Genomic DNA, 23,425 nt, shown 5'->3' with positions numbered 1-23,425 from the left:
ATTCATTAAAAAAAATGAATGGCTTTATATATTTGAAATGAGTCAGACATTATTGGTAAGATGCTGTCTATGTCTTGTTCACTTCACTTGTTTTTATGTACAAAATTGTCTTTATTAATTTAAAAATGTTCTCAAGTCTTATAATATCTTGTTGTTTCTGTTGTATCTTCCCTCACTTTACTAGTATCACTGAACACATAGACTTTGGTACTCCACTTCAGGAACCAGCAGTGGAGCCAGTCTGTAACAGCAACCTGCCTGCCACAATGCACACTTTGGATCACTTGTATGGTGTTGCTAACCGTGGAGGAATTCACTACACTGGAGAAAGCCAACTTCGAGAGGTGGGAAATGTTTGCACTAAAGTAGCTCAGTGGAGTGTCTTTTCAGTTTAGCTTTTAATTTGCTTTGCAGAAAATTTAAATGTAATAAGCAGCCTGTTACTTATCTGCCTGTGCAGATGCTATTTGTCCTACTTTCTATTTTAATATACTTTATTGTTCCATTTTATTGTTGTGTTTTTATCTCGTGTTATTAGATTTTGTTCAAAAAAATTCATGTTGAATTTGTTTTGTTTGTGTTATTTTTTGGGCATACCTTGTCAATGAATTTTAGTATATTTAGGAAATGAAATTGTCTATCGCGGATTAGCTGGGCACATTTAAAAAGTATTTAGCAAATATTTGGAACCAGTCGACAAAGTTTCAAATTGCAGCTACTGATATATATATATATATATATATATATATATATATATATATATATATATATATATATATATATATATATATATATAGCAGTAGCTATATATAATACAGTGCATCCAGAAAGTATTCACAGCGCATCACTTTTTCCACATTTTGTTATGTTACAGCCTTATTCCAAAATGGATTAAATTCATTTTTTTCCTCAGGATTCTAAACACAACACCCCATAATGACAACGTAAAAAAAGTTCATTTGAGGTTGTTGCATATTTATTAAAAATAAAAAAACAGAAATCCCATGTACATAAGTATTCACAGCCTTTGCTCAATACTTTGTCGATACACCTTTGGCAGCAATTCCAGCCTCAAGTCTTTTTGAATATGATGCCACAAGCTTGGCACACCTATTCTTGGCCAGTTTCGCCCATTCCTCTTTGCAGCACCTCTCAAGCTCCATCAGGTTGGATGGGAAGCGTCGGTGCACAGCCATTTTAAGATCCTTACAGAGATGTTCAATCGGATTCAAGTCTGGGCTCTGGCTGGGCCACTCAAGGACATTCACAGGGTTGTCCTGAAGCCACTCCTTTGATATCTTGGCTGTGTTCTTAGGGTCGTTGTCCTGCTGAAAGATGACCCGTCGCCCCAGTCTGAGGTCAAGAGCGCTTTGGAGCAGGTTTTCATTCAGGATGTCTCTGTACATTGCTGCAGTCATCTTTTCCTTTATCCTGACTAGTCTCCCAGTTCCTGCCGCTGAAAAACATCTCCACAGCATGATGCTGCCACCACCATGCTTCACTGTAGGGATGTTATTGGCCTGGTGATGAGTGGTGCCTGGTTTCCTTCAACGTGACACCTGGCATTCACACCAAAGAGTTCAATCTTTGTCTCATCAGACCAGAGAATTTTGTTTCTCATGGTCTGAGAGTCCTTCAGGTGCCTTTTGGCAAACTCCAGGTGGGCTGCCATGTGCCTTTTACTAAGGAGTGGCTTCCGTCTGGCCACTCTACCATACAGGCCTGATTGGTGGACTGCTGCAGAGATGGTTGTCCTTCTGGAAGGTTCTCCTCACTCCACAGAGGACCTCTGGAGCTCTGACAGAGTGACCATCGGTTTCTTGAAGACCTCCATGACTAAGGCCCTTCTCCCCCGATCGCTCAGTTTAGATGGCCGGCCAGCTCTAGGAAGAGTCCTGGTGGTTTTGAACTTCTTTCACTTACGGATGATGGAGACCACTGTGCTCATTGGGACCTTCAAAGCAGAAGAAATTTATCTGTAGCTTTCCCCAGATTTGTGCCTCGAGACAATCCTGTCTCGGAGGTCTACAGACAATTCCTTTGACTTCATGCTTGGTTTGTGCTCTGACATGAACTGTCAAATGTGGGACCTTCTAAAGACGGGTGTGTGCCTTTCTCAAATCATGTCCAATCAACTGAATTTATCACAGGTGGACTCCAATGAAGCTGCCTGTCACCTGAAATGGTTTTCCAACAGTCTTGAAGGAGTTCCCAGAAGTGACTACCTGTTGAAGCTCATCGAGAGAATGCCAAGAGTGTGCAAAGCAGTAATCGGAGCAAAGGGTGGCTATTTTGAAGAAACTAGAATATAAAACATGTTTTCAGTTATTTCACCTTTTTTTGTTAAGTACATAACTCCACATGTGTTCATTCATAGTTTTGATGCCTTCAGTGAGAATCTACCAATGTAAATGGTCATGAAAATAAAGAAAAAACATTGAATGAAGAGGTGTGTCAAACTTTTGGCCTGTACTGTATGTATGTGTGTGTGTGTGTATATATGTATGTATGTATATATATATATATATATATATATATATATATATATATATATATATATATATATATATATATATATATATATATATATATATATATATATATATATATATATATATATATATATATAAAAATATGCATATGTATATATATTTATTTATTTTGTTTATTCCATTTCCACTTTGGCCGTAATGATAAGTGAAGTACATTGCATTTGTTTATTTTTTTATTTGTAATTACAGATTCTCTAGCAATGCAAATTTCAAGGCAAATAAACATATAGCATGATTGTGTAAAAATAACTTTCAAAACACTAAACTACCTTCATAGTGCTACTGCTAGGAGGCAGTGTGGCCTGATGGCCCAGATGTTTTTGTTGGGAGTCCCTCACCTTAAAATTCCTATCGGGAATCATGAATTGCAAAGCATAGAATTATTCAACTCAAATGATGAGCTCTTCTGTACATGCTATCACAGCAGGAAGGCACCCGTTGTCAACATGTCTGATGTATAGGGTGATCCAGATCTAATTATGCAATTTTCATTACGCTATAACTTACTCAGTTTATTACATAGAAAATCACCCGAAAAATCACAGACCATCGAGAAGTGTGCAAACTGACCACACGAAGAATCGTCTTCGCACCAAACTGGAATCGTCCCCTCATAAATCAAAGTCATCCAGACGATCTGGATCTGCAGAATTAGATCTGGACCACCCTGTACTGACAAGAGACAACTTCCTGCCATGTGCGTAACAGTACAAACAGGCTTGCTATTGAGAATGAATGGGGGCAGCGAGGGGCGTTTCATCACCAGCCCACATCACAGTCACCTCCACTACAGTATGCTGCCTGCCGTGTCCTCCGCATCACCGCTCCCATTCAGCACGCAGCCATCTGAGGCACATTACAATGCAATACCCCCCCCCGCCTCCCCGTTCACCCTCAATGGCCTCCGCTCAGCCAGAACAGGGTCACCACTTGCAGCGGGGGGTGGACAGTGAAACTGCTTGCCACTGGGAGCCGCCCGATGGTCACTACACTGCGTGAGCAGCAAAATCGATCCCCTCCAGCCACCGCTTGCAGCTTCCCCGGGCCGAAGATGACGGAGCGGCAGTTACTGAGGTGCATGAGTCGCAGCTGTGGCCCCGTTCGTATGTTGTAGGTCGGGTGTCTGTAACCTGGGGACTACCTTTATATAATATTTAAAGAGCTTCTGCAAAAAGCCTAAGTTTCCCACGGGACCAAATAAAAGTTCTATCGATTGGTTGATCCACCCACCCTTCCATCCATCCATCTAATCTAATCTGTCTTGGAGAGATGCTTACCTGTTGTCTAATGGTTCTCAGATAAGTTCCAGGCTTTGTAATACTAGAATGGAAGTAAAGTTTAGTTAATAAATAAATGTGTGGGTGTTGTTTTTGCCGTAAAATTCAAATGTTCAGTTTTCTTCATTTTTGGGACTATTTAAAAATAAAATTGCAGCCCCCAGTGAAACAGAGGCATACCAAGGATATTCTGTAATAATTAGAAATTTTTATTACAAGACAAACAACACGTATGCATAACACCATCCAACTTTTAACTGTTAACTGTTAGTAGTTGAAAATTCTATGAATTCTGCTGCTTCCATCAAAATTGTTTTAATCAATTAGTCCAGGCCTACAGTAATTACAGTACCGTAAACATGGGTATTGTGCTAATGAAGAGACATCAGACTGAATGGGAAGTTTAATTTACCAGGAACACAGTGTGCAATTAGATATTGCAGTCTAGACCTTGGTTACCCTCTTTACTTGTACAGAAAGGCAATTTTATGCAATAAAAACATCCACTTGTGAAACAGACTGTTAATACAGCTGCTTAAATGGAGTTTCAACAATGGTAAGCACAGTGAGTTCTCTATTTGGGACTTTATTTTTTAAAGTTGATTTTGTTTTTAACATGGACATTTAATTATGCAGCTCTCTACTTTTTATATTTTTTGAGGCTTATACTCATTTTACTGTTTTTTTCTTTTTGTTTGGCTTTTAGGTATTGCAGAATCTAGGAAAGGATAAATTTTCTCCTCAATCGTTTGAGCAAGTGGGAACACGAATTGCAAAAGTTTTGGAAAAAGTATGTGCCTCAACTGTAGATGTATTGTTTTATTTTCTTTGTTTCTCTGTATTATTAATTATTCTTACATGGTATTGTATGAGGAAGTCGGGAGTGGCAGACAGGTATGTAAGAGTTGTACAGGATATGTACGAGGGAAGTGTGACTGTGGTGAGGTCTGCAGTAGGAGTGTCGGATGAATTCAACGTGGAAGTGGGATTACATCAGGGATCGGCTCTGAGCCCTTTCCTATTTGCAATGGTGATGGACAGGTTGACAGACGAGATTAGTCAGGAGTCTCCATGGACTATGATGTTTGCTGATGACATTGTGGTCTGTAGCGATAGTAGGGAGCAGGTTGAGGAGACCCTGGAGAGGTGGAGATCTGCTCTAGAGAGGAGAGGAATGAAGGTCAGTAGAAACAAAACAGAATACATGTGTGTGAATGAGAGGGAGGTCAGAGGAATGGTGAGGATGAGGGAGTAGAGCTGGTGAAGGTGGATGAGTTTAAATACTTGGGATCAACAGTACAGAGTAATGGGGATTGTGGAAGAGAGGTGAAGAGAGTGCAGGCAGAGTGGAGTGGGTGGAGAAGAGTGTCAGGAGTGATTTGTGACAGACGGGTATCGGCAAGAGTGAAAGGGAAGGTCTACAGGACGGTAGTGAGACCAGCTATGTGTTATGGGCTGGAGACGGTGGTACTGACCAGAAAGCAGGAGACAGAGCTGGAGGTGGCAGAGTTAAAGATTCTAAGTTTTGTGTTGGGTGTGACGAGGATGGACAGGATTAGAAATGAGGACATTAGAGGGTCAGCTCAAGTTGGACGGTTGGGAGACAAAGTCAGGGAGGCGAGATTATGTTGGTATGGACATGTGCAGAGGAGAGATGCTGGGTATATTGGGAGAAGGGTGCTAAGGATAGAGCTGCCAGGGAAGAGGAACAGAGGAAGGCCTAAGAGAAGGTTTATGGATGTGGTGAGAGAGGACATGCAGGTGATGGGTGTAACAGAGCAAGATGGAGAGGACATACTATAATATGGAACAAGATGATCCACTGTGGCAACCCTTAATGGGAGCAGCCAAAAGAAGAAGATTATTAATTATCCTTACAAGTGTAATTCATTGTCTGTCATACTACACCATCATTTTGACAAAATATTCTCATATTTCAGTCAATGTGCAGAAATTTAAAGGCAAATAAAATTTTGGGATATATTGTGAAAATTTTTGCATATAAACCAAGAGACTTTGATCAGATTTTATGATGCTCAGCATTTGGAGTCACAGGTGCAGTTTCTGGTTCATGCTAGTAAAAGGACATACTATAGCAATCCCTGAGGCTCAGCACTAAAAAGCAATTACATGGTGGTCCAGATCTCATTATGCAGATCCTGATTCCAGTTCGGAATGTGGATGTGGTGAGAGAGCACATGCTGGTGATGGGTGTAACAGAACAAGATGACGAGGACAGAAAGAGATGGAAGAAGATGATCCGATGTGGCGGCCCCTAACGGGAGCAGCCAAAAGAAGAAGAAGAAGAAGAAGAAGACTGCTATATAACACAACAACAGCAAATAGATTCTGTGTAAGCATTGTAGATAGATAGATAGATAGATGATAGATACTTTATTAATCCCAAGGGGATATTCACATGTAGTCTACAGATGCACTATGTGTTAAAACATCCATCCATCCATCCATCCATTTTCTAACCCACTGAATCCAAACATAGGGTCACGGGGGGTCTGCTGGAGCCAATCCCAGCCAACACAGGGCACAAGGCAGGAACCAATCCTAGGCAGGGTGCCAACCCACCGCAGATGTGTTAAAACGCCGTGGCTATTTTGTCATGTCACGTTTGCATTTCCAAATAGAGATTAATGTTACATTTCTTTAGTTTCTTGTTTACACATGTAGTCAGAAGGTGGATGTTGTGCAGCCTCATCTGTAACTCGTCTGTTGATTTGGGTGTTTTGGGTACTGGTTTACGTTCAGCTTGGTAAGTGCATGTTTATCATAGAAGGTTCTGTATAAATGCACTGACAGTTGTAGTTCACTGTCAAGTTAGTAATTATGATCCACTGAGTGTGCTACTAATTAAGTTTATATTTTACTATATTGCCTTTTCTGTGCTAAAAAGGTAGTTTAACTAATAATTTTCTTTGTCTTTATTTAGAATCAGACATCTTGGGTTCTGTCAAGTATGGCGGCTCTGTACTGGAGAGTAAAAGGACAGGGGAAGAAGGCCATTGACTGTCTGAGACAAGCCCTGAACTACGCTCCTTACCAAATGAAGGTGACCCTGAACACTGTATAATTATCTTGTTCATCACTATTCTGACACAGAATTTTCCCTTGTTTTCATCTTTCATAATTTGCACATTTCTTGTATCATTTATGATTGCACATTCTGGAAGCATTCACACAACTAAGCTTAAAGATTTAACCACAAGAAAATTTTTAAATATAATAGAATTTTCTGTAATGTGAAAATGCACAATTTCTGTGATAAGCAGGATATTAATATTCGTGAGATTTTTATTTTCATTTTACTTCCCAAGATTACCCCCCTTTCTTCATGCAAGTATTATAACCTCAATCCTCATTAATCCAACACAGGTTTGTAATGAGGTAAAGCCTGTCTTTGCATCATTGAGCCACATGTCATTAATCAGCAGTAACCAAGCAAACATCTCTACACACACTTACATATGTGTGTCTTTGGGAATGTGGGAGGGAAAAGACCAGAAACATTCAGTGTGAACATGCAGGCTCAGAACGGTAAAGGGTTTTAACACGGGATGCTGGGTGTGTGAAGTAGTCATATTAACCATTGTGCCATAGTCCCTCCTGCAGAGATTTCGCCTGTCTCTGTGCATTAGATAGATAGATACTTTATTAATCCCAAGGGGTGAGAAACATTTAAAAACTCTCACACTCCTTCATTTTGTGCAATTGCATATTTGTGGCATAGTGTAGCAGATTTGCCCATTTTAGGATTGCTACTTTGGCATTGTGCAGAAATTTTGTGTGTCTTGGTAATCCTTAGAATTGTGTTGTCTGCATAGATGTGCTTCTGATATGCCAGTTTTCCAGGAGTAAACTTAAGGGAAGGGGCCAGCCAGATAACAATTCAGTAATGACTCTCATGACAGTCTTGATTTAAATTAAAGTGAATCTTGCCTGGAGCAGGGACGCCAAAACCCATTGACAGTGGCTGGTGTTTACTGCCAAGCACCTAGAGGCCAAGGTTTGGCCTGGTCTCATATCTTGCAGAGTGAAGTATCAGGGTCAGGTGCAATGCCAATGGGGTGACAGGGAATAGTGGGATGGATCTAGGCATACTAGTACTTGTCAGGGAACACTGGCTCTTGGGAAGTGGAATGTAACTTTTCAGGCAGGGAGGAGTTTGAGCTTATGGAGAAGGTTGGAAAATACAAGTTAGATGTAATCAGATTCACCTCTGTGCACAGCAGAGTATCTAGGTCCAGACATCTTTGTTTTGAGAGTTACCTCCATTATAGATGTTGCAGGTGGTCATGGAGGTAGTGAAAAGATCTTGACAAGTTAAGAATTTGTTCCAGTTGAAAAAGCGATCACTTCAGGGAACTTTGAATAAAAGTCAAAGTCTTCCTCTCTGCAGTTAGTTTTCATTCTTTTATAGACATTGGATTTGGTGATTGAAAAGGTGCCGTCTACTGTCTGTGAAAACCTTAGAGGTGTGCAATGTGGACAAATTATGTACCATGATAGATACAAACATTTTGAACAGTAATGATATTAACCAAAAATCTAGAAATTTCTAAAATGAAGTCATTCTGACTTAATTGATATCAAAGTTATTACCAGAGTCATTTTTTTGTTCATAAGAAATACATAGGAACACTTTTTTTTCTGTCTTACCAGTAACAGAAAACCTCCACATTTGAAATACAGTTTAACATACGATATATCGATGTCTAATTATGCAAGTCGTCAAGCTGTTTTGGGGTTTCCCCTATTTTTGTCGCTTTAGACCTGAAAAACCCTCATTTTTAGGCCATTTGTGAACCATATTTTGTGGAGGAAATTTGATCCTTATGATAGGTACTGGCAAGCCAAAAAGATAGCAGCTACAGCATTGGTTGTCATCAACACACCGGAAAGTAAAAGTGATAGCACTATTCCTACGGGACACTCCTCAGGCAGCATCCCAACACCTACTTTGAAAAGCTTTGCATTACAGGTTACCATACTATGGCATCTGTAGTACTTTCAAATTTGTTTCTTCTCGTACCTTTTACATCACCTCTCTTACACATTTGTTTTTCTGTATTTTGATTATTATTCTCTGTGCCTTTAAAATGTATAATTTTAGATTGAGAGCACAATAATTTAGGATATCTGAAAGTACTCTGAACTGCATTGTATCTGTCATTGATTAGGCCATATATTACAGAATTGGCAGAAAACATAATAAATATGAAAGCGATTCCAGTTAGTTAACAGTATTTAATTTGTTACAAATGTTAACATTATTGTGTTTTTTCATGCACACATCAAAACACTCACTTCATCTTAGATTACCTTTAAATGGCGTTCGTGGTTAAACAGGACGTTTGTGATCCTCACAGCAGGGAATACAGTTGGCAGACTTTTGTTTTAATAGTCATTGGATAATACAGGAGGTCTCACTAAGGCTCTTTTCAGACTGTTTCCCGGGTCAGTGGGAAATGTCATTTATTCTATTGGTGTGCCAGTGCAATGTTCAGCTTTAGATACTGTAAGTTGACTGTACTTTTTGTCTTTTCAACATTTGTTTCTGAACATCAGACCACTTTTTTACCATAGTCATCATTAAAGGAATATTCCACCTCAAACTAATAATTTAAAAAAATATTAAATTCTTAGGTATGGTAGAGAAACAATTTTTAATGTCATGTTTTCATGCAAAATGGAGCTAACAAAGTTTATTTTTTAGTGGGAATGGGCAGAAAACAAAGCAGGACAACAGCAAACACTTTTAAAACATCAATAAAAAATATCCTGTTGCATAATCCACATCAAGTCATCCAGTCATATACTCAAAATGCATTTTTGAGCATTTTTTGTGCTAAAATATCGTTAAATCAATTCCTCCGGTAAATCGAAAGTAGCCCACAACCTAGACACCCTTTCACATCACGGAGTTGCTCTTTTAAGTTGAAGACCCACCACTCCTCCTGATACGTCAGCCCATGTGAAAGGGCATCTGGGTTGTGGGCTACTTTCATTTAACCAAAAGGAATGGATTTAAAAATATTTTAATAAAATCACATGGAGTTGTGATATTGTTACCATATAAATGACTGGGTGACTTGACCTGCATTATGAGTAACATGAGGCTTTTTTTTAATGAATGTTCTGATATTGTTTGCTGATGTCCAGCATTGGACATTGCCCGCTTCTATTCTCCACCTCTATAAAAGCATAAACTTTGTTAGCTCTGTTCTGCATGAAAATACGAAGTTACATTTTTCTTGGCTAATACTAAAAACCACATATAGTAAGTAACATTTAATATATTGTGTGTGTGTGTGTGTATGTATATATATATATATATATATATATATATATATATATATATATATATATATATATATATATATATATATATATATATATATATATATATATATAGAGAGAGATCTTTGATTGGAGTTTGTATTATGCATACATACATCTCACGGTTGGGGGAGAGATCCTGCCCCAAGTGGAGGAGTTCAAGTATCTCGGGGTCTTGTTCACGAGTGAGGGAAGAATGGAGCGTGAGATCGACAGGCGGATCGGTGCGGCATCCGCAGTGATGCGGGCTCTGCATCGGTCTGTCGTGGTTAAAAGGAGCTGAGCCGTAAGGCAAAGCTCTCAATTTACCAGTCGATCTACGCTCCTACCCTCACCTATGGTCATGAGCTATGGGTAGTGACCGAAAGAACGAGATCGCGAATACAAGCGGCTGAAATGAGTTTCCTCCGCAGGGTGTCTGGGCTTTCCCTTAAAGATAGGGTGAGAAGCTCAGTCATCCGGGAGGGGCTCAGAGTAGAGCCGCTGCTCCTCCGCATCGAGAGGAGTCAGATGAGGTGGCTCGGGCATCTGATCAGGATGCCTCCTGGACACCTCCCTGGTGAGGTGTTCCGGGCACGTCCAACCGGGAGGAGGCCCGGGGAAGACCCAGGACACGCTGGAGGGACTATGTCTCCCGGCTGGCCTGGGAACGCTTTGGGATTCTCCGGAAGAGCTGGAAGAAGTGGCGGGAGAGGGAAGTCTGGGCCTCTCTGCTTAAGCTGCTGCCCCCGCGACCCGACCTCGGATAAGCGGAAGAGAATGGATGGATGGATGGATGGATTATGCATACTCTATGTTGTCTATTGTCGTATTTCTTTCTGTACATGTCTTCATTCACAAACTAAAACTAAAGTTTCTGACATGCTCTAAATGACCACAAGACCCAAAAAGATCAATTTTACTCTCATCTGTCCAAAGAATGTTACACCATTTCTCTTTGGGCCTATCGATGTGTTCCTTGGCAAATTTTAACCGATTCTGCACATGCCGTTTTTTCAACGATAGTGCTTTACAGGGCGCTTTTTCCTGATAGCTTTAATCAAACGTCTTCTGACTGTAACAGTACTTAGAGGTAATTGGAGATCATCTTTAATCTTTCTGGAGGTGATGATTGGCATTCTGACTATCCTTCGACAGTATTTGCTCGGCGTGTTTTGGGATTTTGTCTCCATTTTAAAGCATTTGAGATCATTTTAGCTAAGCATCCTATAATTTGCTTCACTTCTTTGTATGTTTTCCCCTCTCCAATAAACTTTTCAATCAACTTATGTTCCTTCAAACAGTGTTTGGAATGGCCCATTTTACTTAGCAGTTCAGAAGGAAATATATTTTATAACAATGTGTGAAATATTTGCTTCCGTTCTTTCTTAATAAAGGATAATTAATGATGCCTGTTTTATCACAGAGTGAACGAATTGTCTAATTAAACTCCACAATGCTATTATGTTGAACAAGTCCCTTTCATTGAATGACTTGGTTATTCAGAACAAGCAGCGTGCACGTCATGACAGTTAGGTTTGTTGTTTTTCTATTACACTATTAAATGATTTACCATGCACAAATATCACTACTACTAACAGTGGTTCATTAGGTTACTGATATTGTACTGCAATTTTTTTTTAACACAACTGTAACTCCAAGAAAAAAATCCTAGCAGCTGCCTTGCCTTTCAGTAAATTACAATTCATTTCAATTCCAGAAAGCCTATGTGTGGGCCAAACATTTCTGTGATGTATTATTTTGAATTTGTTTTTTTAGGTTGTAAGTTGAATTTCTTTTTTACTCAGTAATGAACACTTCTAGAGTGCGCCAGATAGAATGAATTACTGGGTAGATTTTTGCTTCTTGTAAAAGAATTTATTTTTCAATTATATAAAAGCTTATTTGTATTTATTTCATAGGATGTCCCTTTGATCAGCTTGGCAAATATTTTTCATAATGCAAAACTGTGGGAGGATGCCATCATTGTGGCCAGTATGGCAGTGGAAATTGCCCCTCACTTTGTGGTAAATCACTTCACACTCGCTAATGTCTACGTTGCTATGGTAAGTCGACTCGATATTTTGTACGTCAGATATGATTCACAGTACATTTTAACTTTTAATGTTATGGGATGTCACCTTTTAATAAGAAATTGAACTCAATGCACAAGTCCTCTGAGTGTATTGAATAAGTCAGATTTAGCTTAATTTGAAGTTATCGCTAAATAATGTTCATACTTTTTAAAGTAAACTCAATATTTAAAAAAGTCACAGTTCAAAGCAAGTTTTCCATATGTGCAAAAACTGGAATGGGAGATCTCCACAGCACCCACCATGTGAGTGATTAATTAGGTTTGCTATTCCATGATACTTGGCAGCACCTCTAGTTGGTCACACAATGCAATTTATTTTCGTATAGTAGCCCAAAATCACACACGATGTGCCACAATGGGCTTTAACAGGCCCTGCCTTGACTCTCTAAGAAGACAAGGGAAAACTTCCAAAAAAAACCTAGTAGGGAAAAATAAAATGGAAGAAACCTTGGGAAAAGGCGGTTCAAAGAGAGAGACCCCTTTCCAGGTCGGTTGGTGGGTGTCAAAAAAAGGGGTAATTACAATACAATATAAAAATATTACAAATACCGAGTAGAATTCAACAGTAGATGATATGACAGAATGCGATTTGTTATCCATTCGGCTTACCATTACAAAAGCCAGGATTGAGCAAGATTGGGCCATAATGACCTCTGTGCTGCCGTAACAATACACTTTAAGACGTTTCTTTTCTTAAGTGAAGTAAATTTGGTAGTTCATATTATTCACCTATTGAAATTATTCCGCTTTTGTTATCAGTTAACAGTTATATGTTATGAGTCTCCGGAGTAAATTATCCTGCTGTTTCTACAGTCGATGGTGCATTACGGAAAGTTACCAAAACATGAATGTAGCATGTGCCACAACACTTCTGATGCTGGTGGTTTTTTGGCTTTCTGATGATGATAATCTTTTAATTTTATATAGCGCCTTACTACTCAAACACTGGTACATTTTGCAGTTGTTCTGCTTGTATTTTTTAATAGTGTGACTTACAGTACTTAGGGTCACACAGAGTGACTCAGAGTTAAGAATCTAATCAGCAACTGTGCAGTTTAGAGTCTTGCTCCGTATCCGGTAGGCTATGCTGTTTTCTTGTAATAGCAATAATAACACGGAGTATAATGCACTAAATTAAAAAATTCTTAAATTTGTCTGTACCAGAGATGCCATTATTACTACATTTCTAGACATAAATAACATGTACTTTTATACAGCCTCATTAATTGATTCATCATCACAACACCCTTTTTAATACAAGAAAGATTTGCGGTGAAGTATGAAGTGGAAAGTTAATGATCACAGTAAACAGAGTCTTGGCTCTGTCCTTATGTGCTTTTAATTTATTTATGGACATAGTGTTCTTACCATCGGCATCAAAACTAAGCATTCCACTGTTTGCTATTAATGATCCAAACTTGCTTTCTGTGCTGCCGAGTATATCATCGTGCAGTCTTAAATTAAACCAAGAGCTGTGCCATGTGTACAGGACATAATACTTTCTTTCTTGTATGCAGACCACCATGTCCTGCATTACTGTTTTTCCCTGCCAATCACAGAGAAGCACAGAGAAGTCTTTTCATAAAAAAAATGCATTAAACTAGCAATGCAAAGTTTTACAAGTCAAAACCCTTAGCCACTAGGCTAGACTTCATATTATCTTCTAATTGTGTAACTTTTATATTTAATAAATTATGAATGTTTTCCTCTAGCTGTACAGCTTCTATTCAAATCTATTTCCTTCTTTGTTGTTTCTTCTTTATTTCGCATGCTCACAAACACCATGAGTATCATAAAGAATAAGTTAGATCATGAACCTGTTGTTTTAAAAATTCAAGCCCATCTTGAATAGCTAGCTTATTTCTTATATAAAAAGTGTTTCCTCCTTTTTCTGTCATCAGGTTTCTACCTAAAATTGTATTTCTTCTGTTCTTTGACTCTTTACTCATTCCTTTGAGACTAGTCGTCTTCTTTTGGCTGCTCTCGTTAGGGGTCGCCACAGCGGATCATCTTGTTCTGTCACACTCATCACCTGCATGTCCTCTCTCATCACATCCATAAACCTTCTCTTAGGCCTTCCTCTTTTCCTCTTCACTGGCAGCTCTATCCTTAACACCCTTCTCCCAATATACCCAGCATCTCTCCTCTGCACATGTCCAAATCAACACAATCTCGCCTCTCTGACTTTGTCTCCCAACCATCCAACCTGAGCTGACCCTCTAATGTCCTCATTTCTAATCCTGTCCATCCTCGTCACACCCAGTCTTTATCTTAGCATCTTCAACTCTGCCACCTCCAGCTCTGTCTCCTGCTTTCTGCTCAGTGCCACAGTCTCCAACCCATATAACATGGCTGGTCTCACTACCGTCCTGTAGACCTTGTCTTTCACTCTTGCTGATACCCGTCTGTCACAAATCACTCCTGACACTCTTCTTCACCCACTCTATCCTGCCTGCACTCTCTTCTTCACCTCTCTCCCACAATCCCCATTCCTCTGTACTGTTGATTCCAAGTATTTAAACTCATCCACCTTCGCCAACTCTACTCCCTCATCCTCACCACTCAACTGACCTCCCTATCATTCACACACATGTATTCTGTCTTGTTCCTACTGACCTTCATTCCTCTCCTCTCCTCTCCAGGGCCTCCTCAACCTGCTCTCTACTATCGCTACAGATCACAATCCTCTCTAATCTTGTCTGTCAACCTGTCCATCACCATTGCAGATAAGAAAGGGCTCAGAGCCGATCCCTGATGTAATCCCACCTCTGTCACTCCTACCACAGACCTCCCTCGTTCATATCCTGTACCACTCTCACGTACTTCTTTGCCACTCCTGACTTCCTCATACAATACCACAGCTCCTCTCAAGGCACCCTGCCATATGCTTTCTCCAGGTCCACAAAGACACAATGCAACTCTCTCACTTTCAAAGATTCCATTAAACAATCTGGTTAAAAAATCCACTACCATCTCTCCCAAACACCTCCATGCTTCCATAGGTGTGTGATCTGGACCAACGGCCTTTCCATTCTTTATCCTCTTCATAGTAGGCCTTACTTCCTCCTTGCTAATCCGTTCCTCTTCCAGATTCACTGTCGCCACATCATCCAACCTCTTCTCTCTCTTGTTCTCTTCATTCATCAGCCTGCCAAAGTACTCTTTCCATCTGCTCAACACACACTCCTCGCTCCTCTGTACGTTTCCATCTTTATCTTTTATCACCCATACCTGCTGTATGTATTTCCCATCTCGGTCCCTCATTGGGTAAATGAAGAGGAATGTGGTCAATGATTAAACTCGCAGAAAAAAAAAAACACACCACTCTTCCACATCAGGCTTCAAATCTGAGGGGCTGTAGGAGTCCTTTATCCTCCTTTTACACAGTCACCTTACAGTGGGTATGGAAAGTATTCAGACCCCCTTCAATTTTTCACTCTTTGTTATATTGCAGCCATTTGCTAAAATCATTTAAATTATTTTTTCCCTCATTAATGTACACACAGCACCCCATATTGACAGACAAAAAAAAAATAATTTTTGAAGTTGTTGCAGATTTATTAAAAAAGAAAAACTGAAATATCACATGGTCCTAAGTATTCAGACCCTTTGCTCAGTATTTAGTAGAAGCACCCTTTTGAGCTCATACAGCCAGGAGTCTTCTTGGGAAAGATGCAACAAGTTTTTCACACCTGGATTTGGGGATCCTCTGCCATTCCTCCTTGCAGATCCTCTCCAGTTCTGTCAGGTTGGATGGTAAACGTTGGTGGACAGCCATTTTAGGTCTCTCCAGAGATGCTCAATTGGGTTTAAGTCAGGGCTCTGGCTGGGCCATTCAAGAACAGTCACAGAGTTGTTGTGAAGCCACTCCTTCGTTATTTTAGCTGTGTGCTTAGGGTCATTGTCTTGTTGGAAGATAAACCTTCGGCCCAGTCTGAGGTCCTTAGCACTCTGGAGAAGGTTTTTGTCCAGGATATCCCTGTACTTGGCCGCATTCATCTTTCCCTCGATTGCAACCAGTCGTCCTGTCCCTGCAGCTGAAAAACACCCCCACAGCATGATGCTGCCACCGCCATGCTTCACTGTGGGGACTGTATTGACAAGTGATGAGCAGTGCCTGGTTGTCTCCACACATACCGCTTAGAATTAAGGCCAAAAAGTTCTATCTTGGTCTCATCAGACCAGAGAATCTGATTTCTCACCATCTTTTAGCAAACTCCATGTGGGCTGTCATGTGTCTTGCACTGAGGAGAGGCTTTCGACAGGCCACTCTGCCATAAAGCCCTGACTGGTGGAGGGCTGCAGTGATGGTTGACTTTCTACAACTTTCTCCCATCTCCTGACTGCATCTCTGGAGCTCAGCCAAAGTGATCTTTGGGTTCTTCTTTACCTCTCTCACCAAGGCTCTTCTCCCCCGGTAGCCCAGTTTGGCCGGACGGCCAGCTCTAGGAAGGGTTCTGGTCGTCCCAAACGCCTTCCATGTAAGGATTATGGAGGCCACTGTGCTCTTGGGAACCTTAAGTGCCGCAGAATTTTTTTTGTAACCTTGGCCAGATCTGTGCCTTGCCACCATTCTGTCTCTGAGCTCTTCAGGCAGTTCCTTTGACCTCATGATTCTCATTTGCTCTGACATGCATTGTGAGCTGTAAGGTCTTATATAGACAGACAGGTGTGTGGCTTATCTAATCGAGTCCAATCAGTAGAATCAAACACAGCTGGACTCAAATGAAGGTCATCTCAAGGATGATCTGAAGCAATGGAAAGCACCGGAGTTAAATATACGAGTGTCACAGCAAAGGGTCTGAATACTTAGGACCAGGTGATATTTCAGTTCTTCTTTTTAATAAATCTGCAACACTTTCAAAATTTCTTTTTTTTGTCTGTCAATATGGGGTGCTGTGTGTACATTAATGAGGAAAAAAAATAACTTAAATGATTTTAGCAAATGGCTGCAATATAACAAAGTGAAAAATCGAAGGGGGTCTGAATACTTTCCGTACCCACTGTAAGCCCAGTGTGAAATTCCAGTGAATTTTCTTTGACTACCGTCATCCCGCGAGGTCCATGAAGAATGCAGATAGTTTTTAAATGATGGGCTTAGTACTCTTGAAGTTAGGATGACAAGTCTGTTTTATGAACTGCACACCAGTATTTTTCTTACCTTGCACCTAATTACTGTTAATAACGTTGCTACTCTGTTTCCAGGAGGACTACGAAAAGGCTATGCGGTGGTACGAGTCAACCCTAAAACTGCAGCCAGAGTTTGCCCCTGCAAAGGATCGCTTGCGGACAATTCAGTGCCACTTGTTAACCAAAAAGGAGAGGCGAGCCACATAGGGGGGGGGAGGGTTATACTTGACCTCGGGCTGGGGGGGGGAGATGGGGTCTTCAGTCTGAAAATGATGGTGGTCTTTATGGATGTTTTCAACAGCCTTTCTTAATATCTTCAACCCAGAAACACAATTCATGGACTCGTTTTGTGATTTTTACTAACTTTTTTTTGAAGGCGGGTATGTTTGGAGGCTGGTATGATGATTGTCTTTACAGCAAGCCGTGGGTGTTTTCTTACAATGATCTTAATAGTCTGTTTTATTCAACACTTGTTCATTTGCACTGCAGAATAGTTTATTCAGGGATCATTCCTTAAGGTTTTTAAATTGACAGATTGCCGTCCTTTCTGCTACACCAGTACACATTATTTATCGCACCCCCCCACCCCTTCCCATCATTGAAATCTTCCCCAAAGGGCACAGGTTTGGCTAAAAATGAGTGCATTTGTGTTTTTGTATTCAAGGGGTCGCCTCAAGGGTAGTCTGACAAAAGAAAATGTTTAAAATAGGAAAGGTTAAGACGTTTTGATTTCATTCTTCACATTTGCCCCATTGCGCCCATAGGATGCCGTTTATATAATTTTTTTTTTATCCCCTTTGGAATTCCAGGAGTGTTACCTTTGTCACTTTAATCTTGATACAGTGGCAAACGTTCATAAACGACTGAAAGGCAACTGACAGACAGCGTGAATTGTACCTGTTTATAAACTGTAAACCAAGAAGATCCATTTTAAAATACAATTAAAAGAAACATAAACTGGGTTAAGGAAAAAAGTTCATATGTTTATGCTGTCAGCATGTTTAATCTCAATGCTAAGTTAACAACAATAAAAAAATGAAAAAAACACTTGGTGAAGGTTTTTTTTGGTAAAGTATAAACGTCATCGTGGGTAATAATGGGCAGATGCCATCCTAGTGCAGTATCTTCTGTATACCTCAAGGCTGTCATATACTAGATTGGTGCGGGGCTCCCCAAAATTCAAGGCTGACCCTCAAATGTTTCGAAATGAATATTTCTGAGTGACTCGCTATGTGAGGCAGAAGTGTGACTGGCACTGTTGGTGTGTACTTTGTATTTCTCCCATTGTCTGTGTCGTTTTCGCCCATGCTGTCTGCATTTCTTAAAGATACTGTACAGTGGGTATTGAAAAGAATCCCCCCTTTTGAAATATTCCCATTAATTTTGCTTTACAGCCTTAATTGAAACACACACACAAAAAAAAATTGTCTTCTCAGCTTTACTTACTCAGTGAAATCTTTAACATCCAAGTGAAAAATATCACAGCTACAGTTCAGAAAAATGATAAAAAAATCAAAAGCAAGACCTACTGAGATGAATAAAGGATCAGCCCCCCAATGTCATTTTATTGACCCACCTTTTGCTTTAATGACAGCCTTGAATCTGTTGGGATTCTTCTCTGTCAGCTCTGCACACCTAGATTAAGCCCACTCAATAGTTGCCCCCCACTCTTCTTTACTGTTTAACTGTTCAAGTTCGATCACATTGGTTGGCGAGCGTTGGTGGTCTGCTATCTTCAGATCTTTACACAGATTTTCAGTGTGATTTAGGTCTGGGCTCTGACTGGCCACACCAGGACATTCAGCCACTGAGTGGTCAGTTTTGCTGTGTGCTTGTTGAAAGGTGAACACTGTGCCCGTCTTCAACTTTCTGGCAGAGGGTAGCAGGTCTTACTCAAGAATTTGACGCTATTTTGCCCCGTCCATTTTTCCTTGTACCCTAATTAGAGCCCCAGGCTCCCCACAACAGGACGCTGCCCCCTCCATGCTTTACTGTCGGTGTGGTGTGTTGTGGATGGCGAGCCGCACTGATGTACTGTTTGGTATTGAGGCCAAATAGTTGGATTTTGGTCTCATCTGACCATAAGACATTTTTCCACTTGGCATCAGAATCATTCTGGCAAAGCTCAAACGAGTCTTAATGTGGCCTTTCTTGAGAAGTGCAACCCTCCCTCGCCTCAGTATGTGCGTCTCGGGAACTGCAGGTCTGACATTGTGGTTAGCAACACAGGTGTGCCGCAGGGGACTGTACTTTCTCCGGTCCTGTTCAGCCAACATACATCAGACTTCCAATACAACTCGGAGTCCTGCCATGTGCAAAAGTTCACTGACGACACTGCTATGGTGGGCTGCATCAGGAGTGGGCAGGAGGTGGAGTATAGGAACTTAATCAAGGACTTTGTTAAATGGTGTGACTCAAACCATCTACACTTGAACACCAGCAAAACCAAGGAACTGGTGGTGGATTTTAGGAGGACCAGGCCCCTCATGGACCCCGTGATCATCAGAGGTGACTGTGCAGAGGGTGCAGACCTATAAATACCTGGGAGTGCAGCTGGATGATAAATTGGACTGGACTGCCAATACTGATGCTCTGTGCAAGAAAGGACAGAGCCGACTATACTTCATTAGAAGGCTGGTGTCCTTCAACATCTGCAATAAGATGCTGCAGATGTTCTATCAGACGGTTGTGGCGCCCTCTTCTACATGGTGGTGTGCTGGGGAAGCAGCATAAAGAAGATGGACACCTCACGCCTGGACAAACTGGTGAGGAAGGCAGGCTCTATTGTAGGCACAGAGCTGGACAGTTTGATATCCGTGGCAGAGCGACTGGCGCTGAGCAGACTCCTGTCAATCATGGAGAATCCACTGCATCCACTGAACAGGATCATCTCCAGACAGAGGAGCAGCTTCAGGGACAGACTGCTGTCACCGTCCTGTTTCACTGACAGACTGAGGAGACCCCACACTATGCGACTCTTCAATTCCACCCAGGGGAGTAAACGTTAATATTGTACAAAGTTATTGTCTGTTATACCTGCATTGTTATCACTCTTTAATTTAATATTGTTCTTTATCAGTATGCTGCTGCTGGAGTATGGGAATTTCCCCTTGGGATTAATAAAGTATCTATCTCCCGAACAAGCCGCCATTGTGGAGCGCTTGTGAAATTGTTGTCACAGACACACCATTAATGACCACTCTTTGCCATCAAATCCTGTAACTCCTTCAAAGTGGCCATTGGCCTCTCTTACCAGTTTCCTCCTTGCTCTCACATCCAGTTTGGAGGGTGCTAGTAGTACCAAACACTTGCCACTTCTTTATGATGGACTTTACTGGCCTCCTTGGGATTGATAAAGCCTTTGAGATGTTTTGTCTCCAGCTCCTGCCTCACGTCTGTCCACCACTGAGATCTTTTGAAAGTGGCCTGCCACCCACAGTCAGTTGTTTGCTGTCAGTTGCTCTACCAAGCATGGGAATGAATGGACCAGCAGCAGCTTCACTGATCACACTCATTACAACTGATCACCGGTGGGAGGAAGCCAGTAACCAGGGTCTGCAATGGTAATGGTGGGCACTGACACCCGATTGAGTTTTTTGGTCCTTTATTTATCTCAGGATTTCTTGTTTTTTATTTTTTATAATTCTTCTGAACTGTAGCTGTGATATCCTTCACTTGGATGTTAGAGATTGCATTGAGTAAGTAAAGCTGGAAAAAATATTAGTTTGTGTGTTTTCATTTAAGACTGTAAAGCAAAAAAAAAAAAAGGGATATTTCGAAAGGGGATTCTTTTCTATACCCACTGTGTGTATTGATCTGTGACTTGAAATTGACTGCGTATGAGTGAATGTGGATGTTCGTGTGACAGGCTGCTTTGTGATGGACTGGTATCTGATAATGGATAATGGATGGCTGGATGGAATCTCTGCGTTCCTCCGACGTCCAAAGGTTAATCAATGACTTCCAACTGGCACAGTATGAGTATGAGTAGGTACCACTGAGGAAGAAAATTATCAGCCTCCTCCAATAGAAATTGATCAAAACCATTCGCTTTACAAAGGATGTGTCCTGTACCGAAAGTGTTTACAAGATAATAATAATAATAATAATACATTTTATTTATACAAGGACACCGAACAAACAATCACAAAAGTACATTATAAACAAAACTTAAAACTTCAGAAAATAAATTAAAACCAAGCAAAGCCACTGTAATCGTATTGTGAACAGATGGGTTTAAGAAGTTTACATTTGAAGGTTGAAAATGATTCGATGTTTCTAAGCTCAGCAAGTAGGGAGTTCCAGAACGTGAATGGTGGTTAGACGGGCGAGAGGGACGGACAGACGGATGGAGGAAGAGGATCTAAAGTTACGGGAGGGAACGGCACCATGAAGAAGGTCAGGCAGATATGGAGGGGCGAGGTTATGAATGGCCTGAAATGTTAACAGTAGAATTTTAAAATCAATCGGGAGCCAATGAAGCTGCTGCAAGACTGAAGTGATTTGGTGAATAGAATGGGATTCTGGACTAGCTGAAGCTTATGGAGAGATTTATTACGAGAGACCAAAGAGGAGCGAATTGCAGTAGTCAGACTGTGAACAAGAATGGCTGTGGTGTGTTTTTGGGATGTCATTAATATTACGTAGGTGGAAGTAAAGCAGAAATTATTTTCCTGATAGCTGAATTCGCTTGAGGTATCCAGTATTTTTGGCGTAACTGTGCGAGCAGGTAGTTGCGCCCACGATGTCCAATACGTTTATGAATGTGCTGCAATATGAGAGAAGCAACATGCGAATGCTTGTGTAGAACTGCGGGATGTTTAGCTTCTTCGGGCATTGCAGCTTTACAGAGTCTTCCTCCAACTCTTAGTATTCCATCTTGGATGATCGGGTCAAGTTTATAGATTTGACTGTTCTTTTGAACGCAAGTCTTTTTCTTTAGAGCTTTTAATTCTTCTGGAAACTCCTGCTGTTGACGTAGACGGATGAGCTCTGTTTCAGCTTTAGCTAAGTCATCTAGAGAAATTGCACTTGGTTTTAGAGTCCGTTTTTCGTGTACTTTGTGATGAGTGAGTTTTGTTCTTTTGGATTGATTACCTTTAGTCTGTCTGATGTTATTAATGTGAGATTGGAAAGATAGAGGATGACACCTGAGGTGAAAAAATAAAATCTGCAAAATCTTAACGTTACGTCAATTGCTACTACACTAAAGTTAGCGGTTTAACCTCCTTAGCGTCAGACCCGAGCGTCACTTGGACTGTAAAAAAGTGATAAAAGCATTCATCCCAACAGTCACTCAGACAGTGATACAAAGTTGTCTGGCATAAGACGCAAGGATTACTCGGGCTGTAAAAGTGCCAACAGCGTTAGTGCCAAGCGTTACTCTGGCAATGCTACAGGCGTGTCTCACATAAGCGTCAGTGGGCAGAGTGTTACCCAGGCAGTGGCGTCAAGCAGTGGTGACGAAGTGAATCTGTCTTCAGGCAGTGAAACCAAGTGATGCTACAGTGTGCTGTTTAAATTATTATTACTATTATTATTATTATTATTTGTATCATTGACAAAGTCAGAGAGGTGAGATTGTGTTGATTTGGACATGTGCAGAGGAGAAATACTGGGTATATATGAGAGAAGGGTTCTAAGGATAGAGCTGCCAGGGAAGAGGAAGGCCTAAGAGAAGGTTTATGGATGTGGTGAGAGAGGACATGCAGGTGACGGGTATGACAGAGCAAAATGACGAGGACAGGAAGATATGGAAGAAGATGATCTGCTGTGGTGACCACTAAGAGGAGCAGCTGAAAGAAGACGACGACTAGTCTCAAAGGAACAGTTAAAGAGTCAAAGAATAGCAGAAACACAATTTTAGGTAGAAACCTGATAACAGGAGGCCTAAGAAGAGGTTTATGGATGTGGTGAGAGAGAAGACATGAAGGTGATGAGTGTGACAGAAGAAGACGGAGTGGACAGGAAGATATGGAGGAAGATGATCTGCTGTGCGACCACTAATGAGAGCAGCCAAAAGAAGGAGGAGATTATTACTG

The 23,425-nt window shown here is 40.8% G+C and overlaps 1 protein-coding gene across 1 annotated transcript in view; it reads left to right on the top strand.

Annotated features, from left to right (window-relative positions):
* Positions 1–18,429, top strand: part of ttc17 (tetratricopeptide repeat domain 17) — a 106,685-nt gene extending 88,256 nt beyond the window's left edge. Inside the window, exons 21-25 of the mRNA XM_039744247.1 lie at positions 185–344; positions 4,536–4,619; positions 6,774–6,893; positions 12,082–12,225; positions 17,460–18,429. Of these exons, the coding sequence (XP_039600181.1) occupies positions 185–344; positions 4,536–4,619; positions 6,774–6,893; positions 12,082–12,225; positions 17,460–17,591 (640 nt within the window). The 3' untranslated portion in view covers positions 17,592–18,429. The remainder of the gene's footprint in view (positions 1–184; positions 345–4,535; positions 4,620–6,773; positions 6,894–12,081; positions 12,226–17,459) is intronic.
* The last annotated feature ends 4,996 nt before the right edge of the window (positions 18,430–23,425 follow it).

This window comes from Polypterus senegalus, chromosome 1 (assembly GCF_016835505.1).
Source record: "Polypterus senegalus isolate Bchr_013 chromosome 1, ASM1683550v1, whole genome shotgun sequence".
Lineage (NCBI taxonomy): Eukaryota > Metazoa > Chordata > Cladistia > Polypteriformes > Polypteridae > Polypterus > Polypterus senegalus.
The sequence above is the reverse complement of the archived record's forward strand: the minus strand, read 5'-3'. Positions and strand labels throughout refer to the sequence as shown.